The sequence below is a fragment of the Centroberyx affinis genome, unplaced genomic scaffold, assembly GCF_046629955.1.
Source record: "Centroberyx affinis isolate AG114_WGS23_722 - 3 ecotype Tasmania unplaced genomic scaffold, CSIRO-AGI_Caff_v1 ptg003351l_1, whole genome shotgun sequence".
Taxonomy (NCBI): Eukaryota; Metazoa; Chordata; class Actinopteri; order Beryciformes; family Berycidae; genus Centroberyx; species Centroberyx affinis.
The window spans coordinates 162,432-174,895 of record NW_027281347.1 but is presented as its reverse complement, the minus strand read 5'-3'; the positions used below and the strand labels follow the sequence as shown (position 1 = coordinate 174,895).

Here is a 12,464-nt window from a genome sequence, read left to right as displayed (position 1 = left end):
TCAACAGAGAGAGCACTGCACAACATTGTCAAGTGGAGCCAAAAAAACAATCTATGCACTGTACTGTAAAGTGCTTTGGACAGAAGCGTTCACTAAAAGGTACATATTATATTAAATACTGTACAAGCCAAGCCCATTTCCATTCACATTGTTCATCCAGGAGATGTAGGCACTGACGCGGGTGAAGACAGAGGGCTTCTTTGGGTAGTTGCAGCCCATGCTGGAGCCGAAGCTCACCACACCGTGGACGTCCCAGGAGCCGTCAGGGTTCTGGCAGTTCAGGGGGCCACCAGAGCCAGACGAGATGTTCAGGCAAAAGATGGCGAAAATATTTAGAAATTGTACATATATAATAATCATTATGGCACTGTGTAAAACTATTCTAAATATTTTCACAGGAACTCCATTTCTATATTACATGAGACTGTAGAATAAAATTTAGGAGTTGTGGGAAATTAATGTGACTCACGTTGCAGCTAGCCAGATGTCCATCTCCTCCAGCACAGATCATGTTCTTGGTGACCAGTGCAGTTGGTGCAGTTGGAGTGGCTGACCACAGGCAGGAGGGCCTGCTGCAGGATGTCAGTGATGGGACCTCCAGCTGTGGAAGTAACAGGGCATTCAAATGTAGCGCTGTAGTCAAGACCACCTTAATGGAGTCCAAGTCAATTCCAAGACCAGTTCCAGTCAAGACCAGGTCCAAAGGGCGTTGAAACCAAGTCAAGGCCAAGACCAAAATAGGTAATAAACCGTGTACATGTCTTTCCAAATAAAGCTTAAGGAGTTTAAGGATCAACAGAGCTGATAGCTCTGGACTACACCATTCAACATCCAACTAATTAATGTATTTTTTAATGTCATTTGGCCTGTGGGGCAAGACCAGCCTCAGAGCCAGGAAAAATAATCGCAAAGGATTACCCAATCAGCAAATAGACCCCGCCCCATTCACTTTGATTGACAGACAGCTGAGACATTATGAAATGGAGTCATTATGAAATAAAAAGAGGAGCAATGAAAAAAGAAAAAGGGAAATAAAAGAACCACTTTGAAAAATGTAATTCTGAATATCATATGTAATTGAAAATAAAAGCTATTTGAAAAATTTAAAAAAGTTTTTATGAAATAAAAATACTACTAAATAGTCATGTTATTATGAAAACAATAATTATTAAAAATAAATCATTATTTTTTTGAAATTAAAGAATAAAAGCAATCAATTATTAATTTATTTACTGCTGATTATATATTTATGCTATTTATTTTACTGACATTTATTTATTTAATTATGACTAATATGGTCATCCACATTTTTTACTTGAGGGAAAATAAATCTACTATCTATTTAACAGTCAATTCTTTATCACAACTTCACAAAATAAAAACAGGAAAAAGACAAAATTGTGCTAAAATATTTATTTGTGTGTAACACAATAAATAGATAAAATATTGTAAATATACTTACAATTTTTAATTAAAAACTTGAAAGCTTAAAAACATGAACATAAAACATACACTTGTGAAATGAAAGGTGAATAAAGAAAACCCTTCCCTTCAACTTTCAAACTAAAGTTTCTGTGCGGTTTCTCAGAGGTAAACGATTCAAGGTTGTGGTCAATCATTTGGGTTTTGGCAGCAATGCTAGATCCTCCATTCACTAACATTTTGCTTTAAATCTTCCCCACTTCCAAGATTAAATAAAATAGATTATGTAAAATCTGCTAGTATATCATAATGCTTATGCGTCACCAATAAATACACATCCTGTCCCACCCAATAGCTTGATAATGGCATTCATTATATTTGGTAGTAAGTCCGGCATTCTTCATAAAGGTAAAAGCTTCATTTGTCTCCAAGCTGTTCTGTAGAAACTGACAGATTAGAGTTTGGGCTTGCCTCACACAACAGAGGCTTCCCTTTGTGATTTTGCACTGCCTCTCCTCTCTGAGGCTCCATTGGAAAATAAATGTTGGACGGATAGTTGGATTCCACTTAGGGAGATAGTACGGAGAATCCCCATTTTGAAATTCAGTCTTCAGTCATCACAGAGGTACTTCTGGAGCTCAGTTTCCAGGGCCACCATTGACCCTCTCTCATCCTCATCTTCCTCCTCTTCATCATCATCATCATCATCATCATCATCATCATCAGGAAGAGTCTCATCACCCTCATCCGGGAACAGGCCATGTCCGAGATATGCTCTGGGATTGGACTCATGGTACTGTGAGCCTGTTGTGGAAGAGAGGATCTTTAAGGACATCGACTGTCTCCACTCTACTCTCTCACCATATGCAGTGTTGAGAGATTACAGATAAGGGTGACAGAGAATATTTGCTAATCTGTGATGTGATCAAGAACACAAAAAAGCAACCATAATAAGAAATGAATGGAAGATACTGTATATCTAAAAATCCTTAAAAAAACCCCCAAAACAAAACAAAAAAAACCTTAGCTGTGCTAAGTAGGGCTCAACTGCTATGGGTTTTTGAAGGCCGAAACCACTATTTTTAGACTGGAGTCACCGATAGCTGATATTTTGTCCTGATATTCAATATCTTTAAATTTGACTAATTTCATGCCAAAAAAAGGATTAAAATTTTTTTTTTTACAAGAATTGTATTCTTGGCAGAATGGAAATTATCCTGAAACTGCATTTAGACCTTCACGTGACTCTAAAACACTGACTGTAACTCCTATTAATTCAATTATTTTAGGTTGGTTAGCAGCTCTTTAAAGCTGGGGAGCCCGGCCCACATATTCTATGGTAGGGGAAACTCTGGTAGACATGACCCTCTTTAAATGAATTTACAAAAACATTATTGATCAATTAAATGAAAGAATGAAATGTGCAATGAAAATAATGTCACTATAGGTTTTACATACTGTTTTTTTGTAGCTTTGGTGAGAGAGGAACCTCCATCATATGGGAAGTAGACAACATGGCTGGATGATATCCAGTATTTAATAAAAGGCAAATATAAGCCTGCTAGTAAGAGAGTGATGGAGCAATACTTACCATGGCTCTGACTCTCAGGGACCACCTCAGTCCAGCTGTACTCCACCAGGGAGATGGGCTGGCTGATCCAGGACTGCAGCAGTAGCTGGTCCAGAGTCATCCTCTGGGTAGGATCGGGGTACAGCAGCCCTGACAACACACCATGCAGCTCTAGGAGAATACAAACAGAAGGAAACACAAAAAAAATGTAAACAGGAAGACACATTCACTGTGTGACAGTCAGTGAATGTGAAATAACAACTACAAATGCTGCTCGGTGACTCAAAAGCTTTTGATTCATTACGCAAACAAGAACAGAGCTTCCGACACAAAGCTTTGTTGCCGACAGCAGATTACCTGGGGAGAGAGGGAAAGGGGGCCTGAGTTTGGCCTCCACGATCTCGTCCACACCACAGAAGGGGTTCTCACTGAATAGCAGTGTGTACAGCAACACACCCAGAGACCACATCTCCAGCTCTGGACCCTCATAGCTACAGGACACAAACGGACAACGACACAGAATCAATACAAAACCTGTGCAAAAGCAACCAAAACAAAATCAATGCAAAACCTGAAGCGACCTCATCCATGAGTAAGTCTTTCTAAATTTACGGTTGGATATATCCTTTAAGCTATATTGTTTATTGACTGTAAAACTAAATGTGTCATAAAAGTCATAAAAGACTGGAAAACAGCGCTCTGACCTAGATTGTGCAGTCAGGTTTTATGTTGTGGGTGAGCTGTTTAAATATAACAAGGAGGCGGGGGTGAGGGGTGGAGGAGACCAAATGTTGTTTTCCTTGTGATGGTGATGCCTGTCAAAATTTCCCATTTGTTGGTAATGGGAAAGGTGCCAACTTCCCTCAGATCATCCCCTGTATTATGTACGTACGGATTTCCCTGGAGCACCTCGGGGGAGCAGTACTCCAGCGTGCCACAGAAATTGTAGAAGAGCTTCCCCGGAGCCAGCATGGCAGCAGAGCCGAAGTCTATGAGTCGGATGTGGAAACACTTGTCGATGATGATGTTCTCATCTTTAATGTCCCTGTGGAGGATGTTCTTACTCCTCAGATAGAACACAGCTGCTACCAACTGAGAGCGGGAGAGAATCATCCGTTAAAGAAAGAACAAATGGCCAACTGTTAAAGTGCAGAACTTGGTTTCAGCATCACTAAATTCCAGTGCCCACCAGTCCCCCCGTCATGTACCTGTCTAAAGATGTAGCTGGCCAGGGGCTCGTCCAGCCGGGGCTGCTTGTCTATGAACTCGAAGAGGTCCAGACCATCTCCATGTTTCTCCATCACCATCTGGAAGTAACTGCCATTCTCAAACACCTCCAGCACCTAGTGACACGCACACATGTATGATGCATAAGGGAAGGAATTCAATCCAATAGATGAACGGTTGTAAAATCTTGCGACTTAATGTTTTTGCTGTAACAACCCAGTTACCTTCACAATGTTGTGGTGCTGTACTCGTGTCAGAATGGCAATCTCCTGGCTGACTTGGCCAAGCATCGGGTCGTCCACCCAGCAGTCATTCACTATTCTGGCCTTCTTGATGAACTTTACTACCACCTGCAAATAATGAAAATAAAGAGGCCACATCATCACCATGATGTCCCCTAGCAAAACTTTGTTTTAGACACTGAAACAAATTAATTTGTTAAATACTTTCACAGAGAAATGCTACACACTGTACATGCAGAGATGGGATGTCTTTATGCATTAAAAATGAAAATGCACTGTTACCTCTTGTCCATCACAGTGCCTTAATGCCTTCCAGACAACGCCAAAGGCTCCTTTACCCACAGCTTTAAGAGGCTGGTACTCTTCCTCAAACTGTCCGTCACAGGCCCGAGACTGCTCTAGATCCATGGTGGAACGCAGAACCTCCCCATGACTGGCCTCACCAATCCTCTGAAGGAATAAATTAATGAATATATGAGCTAGTTAGATATATAGCCAGCAAGACAGATATATAGATAGCTAGACAGATGATGGATACATGGGCAGATAGATACAGCTAAACTGAACTACAATAAAGTAAAAAGTTAGAAACAGGCAGTAAGGGAAATGGACACTTTTTTGTGTTTAGATAGAGACAGCATTTGTCATACTCAATCATCACTAAGTCTCTTTACTGCCACTGACCTCTCCTAGACTGGCCCCTGATGCATCATGCAGCGAGAGTCTATCAGTCTGCAACAGTGCCCCCTGCTGGCCGGGCCTGCTTATCCACACACAGAACATAGAGCTGCCATCAGGGAGGTTAGACCTGCACACATCACACTGCACCTCTGCAGAAAGAAAGGAAAAGAAAAAGAATGATGTTGCATAAAGGGTAGAAGCACAATGTCCCCATATCTGCTAAATTTCATCAGGTAAACACAATGACAGTAAAAGCTGCAGTAGTACCAACCTATTCTAGTGCCATCCCTGTGGTATGCACTTCCTTCGTATCGCCCCTCCAGAATCTGCTTAGTGTCTGAGGACCGGGTGCGCCCATTCACCCTCTGTTTCTTAGGAGTAGACGTGGCAGGAGTGTCTGTTAGTAACTGCATCCTCCCGTTCATTTGTGTGCTGAACTCCTGGCTCTGACCGTTCTGAATTGTTGAGAGAGCTGCCCACTGATCCTGCTCCCCCTGGTCCTTCTCCCCTTGCTCCTCTTCCTTTAAACTGTTCCTGGTCTCTACAGCTGCATTCCCAGTCCCGTCAGTCTCTGCCTCCTGGTCAGACCCTACCACACACAGGGAGGGGGTACGCAGGAGCTCGGCTGTATCGCAGGATGCCAGGGAGCGTGGGTTATCGTCGATGTACCTTCTGCCGCTGGGCAGCTCGATACTACCGCTCAGGTCCAGGTCAGCCAAGGCCCGGGTCACCAGGTCACCATCAGTGTTGAGGTCCAGGAAGCAGCTGGCCGAGTCCACTATGTGGGCCGAACGGGAGTCCTCTGCCTGGCTGGGACCAGAGCCACCGTGACCAGCAAACTTCTCACAGAACCCGGAGGAAGACCTGGATATTTGAGTTCCATCAGATTGATTAGAACGAGCAACAATCCATGGCACTAACTGACAGTAAATTGCTCCTTTTCAGATTAAAGCCATATTCAGGGATTACTTTAACAGGAGGAGGTAGGGTAAAGTAATCATTACTGGAGCATGTCTGTAATTGAAATCCTATCCCAACCTGGCATGTCAATGACTGATGCTGAAATGATTAGTCAGTTAATTAATTTGACTAATCAAAGTAAAAATACCAAACATTTGCTGATTACAGCTTCACAAATGCTAATATTTGCTTGCTTTTCTTCTTTTCATATCATTATAAAGTCAATACTTTTTTGGCTGCTGGTCAGACAGATTTGAGACATCACTTTGGGCTCTGGCAACTTGTGATGGGCATTTGACATTATTTGACATTTTTTAGACTAAATGATTAATCAAAAAAAAACAAAAAAAAACATTAATCAATCAAAAAATCTTTTCCTCAACATGGAGACACAAGGAAATGTTTTGCCTTTGTCCTTAGCTCAACTTCAGCCCATAATAAGTAAGCCTACACCAACTGGAAGACACTAAAGAAATAAAATTGATAAGATTAAAGGTTCCCTTTAGGTATGTGATCAGTGTGTGGAGCAGTGAAGCCTAGCCATTCCCATCTTTGTAATTTGGAGACAGATTACAGAGTTCTCTGATCCTTAGTTGTCACTGATATAACAGATGACCTGGAATAAGTTATATCAGATAGTGTCCTGATAACTAATCCTATCCAAATAAGGCTAAAGTCATTTGATATTTTATTACCACTAAATCTATGGTGAATGAACATCCCATAAGACATAGCATCATGTCCTCTCTCGTCACCTGCTTTCCATGGAGATCACCTCAAAGCTGGAGTCCTGGAGGACAGACACAGCTGAGCGGTGGTGGTCTTTCCCTTGATCAGAGGTGCCACCCAATCTTGCTATGACACGTTCATCCTGAGTGGGAGTGTCTGAAGAGGGGAAACAAAAATTAAGATCATTCAATGGAAAATGCTCCATACAGCTTCATAACAGAGACTGCTCTTTTGCACTGTCTCTCAATACATGTATGAAATAATTCCACAGAGTATTTTCCAGCAGAATTATTTACATATGTAGGGTGTTGGTGTTGCAGTTTAATCATGAAATGTGGCCAGTTGCGCTGTGATTGCACTTATAGTTGTTTTCTCTGGGCAGGCTGAGCAATAAGGCCAAAAGATAAATATTCATTGTGTTCACTGTTTTCTACCTGTGGGGCTAATTTCCAAGTTGTAGGGAGCACCACAGATAAATTTATGTAAAGGAAACACTGATTCTACATACATTAATAAATTCCAACAATTTTAGCCACTTCATACCCGGGATACTCTCGACGTGGGAGTGACCATCTCTCTGATCCTCATTACCGAGCTGCCATTCTGGGTTATGGTGTGGAGGTTCGGTGGAGTCCAGGCAGCAAGTGTCTCCTTCTGGAGGTTCCACCAAGGCAAAAGTCTGGAGGAGTGCCTGGGTGGTGTCTGCACTGTCTAGCTGGCTACAGCTCAGAGCAACCTCAGCTGCTGCCTCCAGCAGCTCTGTAGTGTCATCAGTTCTGTGGAAACATAGTTGGGTTTCTAAGTATTTTTATGTGAATCAAGATGAATTTAGAATCAAATGACAAAATCAGAAAGGCTGGATGGCAACAGCAAATGTGAATCAAATTCTCAGATCAAAAACATGTTTTTATGCTCACTTATTAGATGCAAATCATGGAATGCAATTCAATCTACATTTTCAAATTCACTTGACTGTTAGCACAAGTTCCTGCCTATACGAAACATGGCTAGTGTCAAATTCAACAGGTTTATTCTCCAGTGAGTATTTATGAAGTAATTTGTAAAGTTGGATATTTTATGCTCAAAAACCAAAGCCCAGACATCTTGAGGCATACGAGTATGTACACACAGTGACTGCTACTCACATAACCATACGTGTGGAGGTGACAGCGGGAGGGGACAGGGTGGAAGGAGCACTGCCCTGTTTCTCTAGCCTGGTGCTGGTTCCAGTGAAGATCCTGCCTCTTCCAGTGAGGGTTCTGCCCAGGACTGCCTGATGCACCATTGCCATGTCCCCAGCCACCAGTGAGGAAGGCTCTAGGGATCAAGAGAAAGAAGGGAATGGATAAATCAGAATCACTTATTTGTAGAAGTACAACAGGTGGCCAAGGAATTTGACTTTGGTGCTGAGACATTACAAGACAGTTACACAATAGAGGATTGACACACAACGGGACCTCAGAAATAGTGCAGACAAGAAGTACTGAATGACACTAGACTAAATATGAACAAGCTACAAGAATACATTCAAATCAAAACAACTGCTGCAGTATAGCAGCACTGGCATAATTGGAAACAGTCATGAGAGGCATATGACACAAATAAGCCTGAGGTGATACTGTAGGACAGTATCACTAGTTCAGAAGTAGGCACAAAATACCAATGCACGTTTGTGAGAAAGAAGATATAAAATGAGAGTGAACCTTTACCCTGCTGGGGTTTGTCGCCCTCTGAGAGTGTGTGACTAGGATGACTGATCAGACTTCCAGGAGTGGGGTTAGAACCACTGGAGTACATACAGGGCGCTGTGAGGAGCCCGAGAGGGAGAAAAAAAAGTGATTCAGTCACTGATATCATAATGCCTCTAAATCTACTTTAGGAAGTGTATTATAAACCAGCTGTATATATTTTTGATCTTAGAGAACAACAAATACTTCAGACTAAGGAGAGCAAGTCAGCAGTAAAACACTGCCATATTGAATTATGTCATGAATGAGACAAATGCAGTGTTACCAGATGAGGGTTTGGATGTGTTAATGGCCTCCGCCTGAGGATCGGAGAAGGGGCTGGCACTCCTGTCCGAGTTGCACATCCATCCATAGAAACCAGGCATCAAGAAAGTGACACACTGTCGACACAACCAAGAGTCAGCAGTGACAGAAGTGAAATCTGACCAGCAGTGACAGAAGTGAAATCTGACCAGCAGTGACAGAAGTGAAATCAGATGGCATGGGTGACTTCAACCCTACCAGCCTTGTTCAGCTGGTGTAACGGCTAACCTTTCCCAGCAGCTCGTCCTTGCTGTAGTCAAACAGGCTGAGGGCCAGGTGGTTGTGGATGCTGTAGATCGAGCCATTGGGGTGGAGGAGGAGGAGGCCACTCAGAGGAGCAAAAACCCAAACTGTCCCAGAGTACACCAGTGCAGAGCTGGGGGAGAGGACAATGCTTTCCTCTTTGACGTCTGTGGAGTCAGAACACACGTGTAGAAAATGCACCAATTAGTTACAGCACCTCTACTCACTAAATTACAATATTTGCCAAGTCAATGCTTCATTTTTTTTTTGAAGGGCCTGCAACTACTTTTTTACCCTGTGCTGATTTTTCTGGATATTGGGTAGGTTAATCAAGCAAATTTTACCTTGTTTTGAGGCTACTATTCAACTAGTGTCGACTATATTTTTCATATTAAAAAGGTTGGCATCTTATACGGAATCTTAAATAGTCATTTCACTCTTTCCATGCCCAATCCTCAGGCCCCTGCCCAGTCTTTGAAAAGCACTGAGCTGAATACCTTACCAGAGGACAGCTCTTTTCCATGAGGCTGCTCACAGTGTTCTGGCTGTGATGCCGCTGCTGCTCTGCACACTGGAGAGGTGAGGAGGGAGTGTGGCTGCTTCTCCTGTGCATCTGATCCTTCAAGAGCCTCTGCTGGGAGGGTGCAACTAGTCCCATTGTTTTGCTGTTGGGGTCTCCCACATACCACTGCCCCCTGTAGTTTGATGCACAGCGGGAGTAACGTACCCCTTCTGCTTTTACCACACACTCTCTGAACCCTCAGCATCTGAACGAAGGAGAGCAGAGTCAGAAAGGATAAACTTATAGAGTTATTTGAGCTTAAAATGTTGTGTGATATCGTTTACTTTCTATGCATTACTGAACTGTCCAAGCAGCACATTGGTAAACAGAAACCTGAAAGGGGAGCTTATGAAGCTATTTCCTTAGCTGAGTGGGACAGTTTTAGTTCTCAAGTGTGCTTACTTTGGGCAATGCATGGCTGTGAAGGGGGATTTGTAAAGAGGGGATTAGCTCCATAACAGACACTCCTGTCAACTCCTCGGTCTGGTGGTATCCATGGAGATGGGCAAACGCCAAATCACAGCTGAGGATACTGCCCTAGAAATGACAACAAAAGTGTAATTAGATATCGTTTTAATGGGTTAACAATGGTAGTGTTTTACCTGGTAGTATATAATTGAGGGTGTGATCAGGACAACACTAAAAAGCTGCTTGCTTGGTGGTGGAAAGACAGGAAAACAGGAATTTTCATTGGAAATATCACCCCAAAATAAATAAATAAAAATAACATTCCTAAAAAAAAAAAAAGCTAACATCTTGTGATACTTACATCTTGTGAAAAGGAGAGAAAGGCTGATACCCTCTCCACTTGCTCCATCATGACAAGCAAGTGCTCACCATTCTGTGACTGTCTGTAGGTGCATACTGACACCGGCACCTCTCCAGATACAGTCACAGCATCCACCTACAGGTAGAGTAGCACGTAAAACACAAAAAGACACATTCTTACAACTCATGGTTTAAGAAAAAAAAAACACATCTGACTTTCAAGACCAGCCAGATAAATGATTGACAGAAGTTTAATAAAATGAAGTTTGGGGGGAAATGTATGCATACTTGTTATTTTCACTCAAACTTATTTTTCATCCAAGCACCTGTTTGAAGTTTTTTTACTGAACATATTTCATACCACTTTTCCAGACACAACTGCAACAGTTCTGTCTACTTGTAGATACTCTTCTCTCAATGCTTCTTCCAGGACCTGACTGGTTTTCTTCAAAACACAGGACAGCTTTCTCCCAATCAACTCATTGGTGGAACACTCAAACAGGTTGCAGGCCTGCTCATTGGCGGACAAAATCTGGAAAAAAGGAGAAAAACACATTGATAGGATGTCCTCTATTAACAGTGCTGCATGACTGACCAATGCAGTCCAGCCACAAGTACAGTACCTCTCTGGTTTTATGGTCCACAGTAAGGATGGCTTTGTTTGGGTTGAGGACAGATGGGGATCCTGAGAGCCCAAAATCTCCAGAGGTGAGCTGGCTGAACAGGCTTTCCTCTGTCTCTGATATGGTGGATGGGTGTGGCAGGGAGGGGGCCGAAATGTGTGAGCCGGGATGCAGGCTGGAGATTTGGAGGTTTCTTGTGGCTACTGAACTGCATACATCCAAGCATTCACCTATGAGCAAAAATTTGTGGCACATATTGTTAGAGAGTCTTGTTGCAGATACATTTCCCATCCTCATCACAATTACGTCCAAAAGAGCAGCTTGTATACCAATGGCCAGAGGCTTCTGCGGCACATTACACTCACCTGTCATTGAACCAGGATAATAACGACGCTGCAATGCCAGAAGCGCCTTCTTGTGCAAAGGTCGTTGAGCACATGGGTAGGATTTATTCAGGTCGAAGTCATCTTCCAGGAGATCAGTGGAGAAGTCGGGAACCACACAAATTGTGTCTCCTTTACCTCTGAGGTTTTGACTCGCTCCATAATGAGCCTCAGTCCACAGCGACATTGCTGCTAATGGCTATCCAGCTGGGGTTGACAATGAATGAAGAATGCCAACTTTTATGCATATATGGAGAACTGCTCTGTTACATTATTATGATGATTGTGTTAGGTTAGCCAATAAGGGCAATTCATTTGAGTAATGTAACGTTAGGTCTAACGTTAGCTACTAGCGTCTGCTCTGAAGATTAAGTACTAGGTGTACTAAGTAAACAGTACTCACCTTAAGTCGAACAGACGATCTGTACGGCTTGCAAACCAATTTGGTTAGCCAGTTTATAGGCAAAGGAACTTAGTTGGCGATAGTTAACGCTAAGTTACCTCCACTCCACTATTTGTTTGGTTAGCTAGGCAGCACGAGTGCTACTAGCAACATGCCTTCTTGCTCTGTTTGACTCTGAGAAAGCAGAATTGCCGCTGCAACTTTGAATGGTTTAATTGCTAGATGATCTTACCGTAGCGTTAGCAAAACTTCAAAACCATTTCACCAGGTTAAAGCTAGATGAACAAAGATTATTTCACTTCGTCCCGCAGCAAGTTTTGTAAACCGCGGGTTTCGAGTACATTCGAGGAAGTCCCTGGAGCCAATCAAATATCGTGCTTTGAAGAGTTTCCGGTAAATTATCCAATGAGTTTTTCCTAATACGTTCATAGTTGACACAATGGACTGTTTTGGAAACCGCTTTTGTTTCTATGGAAACGAGGTTGCAAGTACGCCATTATGTAAGTTTCACAAATCACAGACAGTTCTTTCATGCGGTGTTCGATTATAAGTGATGAGGAAAGCAGCAAAGCTGTCCTATAAAAGCAAACAGCAGTAACT

At 42.5% G+C, this 12,464-nt stretch overlaps 1 protein-coding gene and 1 pseudogene across 1 annotated transcript; both read right to left on the bottom strand.

Annotated features, from left to right (window-relative positions):
• Positions 1 to 2,017, bottom strand: LOC139660624 (chymotrypsin-C-like; annotated as a pseudogene).
• Positions 1,508 to 12,122, bottom strand: pask (PAS domain containing serine/threonine kinase). The gene is made up of 22 exons (XM_071538823.1): positions 11,865 to 12,122; positions 11,444 to 11,668; positions 11,079 to 11,308; positions 10,817 to 10,987; positions 10,457 to 10,591; positions 10,090 to 10,224; positions 9,775 to 9,892; positions 9,111 to 9,292; positions 8,845 to 8,959; positions 8,541 to 8,636; positions 7,977 to 8,148; positions 7,375 to 7,607; positions 6,858 to 6,987; positions 5,414 to 6,006; positions 5,146 to 5,291; positions 4,744 to 4,911; positions 4,444 to 4,569; positions 4,201 to 4,335; positions 3,885 to 4,084; positions 3,350 to 3,483; positions 3,014 to 3,163; positions 1,508 to 2,226 (listed from the first exon to the last, which is right to left on the bottom strand). The coding sequence occupies exons 2-22, from the start codon at positions 11,646 to 11,648 to the stop codon at positions 2,033 to 2,035; spliced, it is 3,768 nt and encodes a 1,255-aa protein (XP_071394924.1). The 5' UTR covers positions 11,649 to 11,668; positions 11,865 to 12,122; the 3' UTR covers positions 1,508 to 2,032.
• Positions 12,123 to 12,464: the final 342 nt, after the last annotated feature.

Excerpts from the sequence above, each read along its gene's own strand:
- pask (XM_071538823.1), bottom strand. The coding sequence starts at position 11,648 with ATGTCGCTGTGGACTGAGGCTCATTATGGAGCGAGTCAAAACCTCAGA. Across the intron at positions 8,637-8,844 it reads CACATCCAAACCCTCATCTG|CGCCCTGTATGTACTCCAGT; the intron begins GTAACACTGCAT and ends GGCTCCTCACAG. Across the intron at positions 3,164-3,349 it reads CCCTTTCCCTCTCTCCCCAG|AGCTGCATGGTGTGTTGTCA; the intron begins GTAATCTGCTGT and ends GTATTCTCCTAG.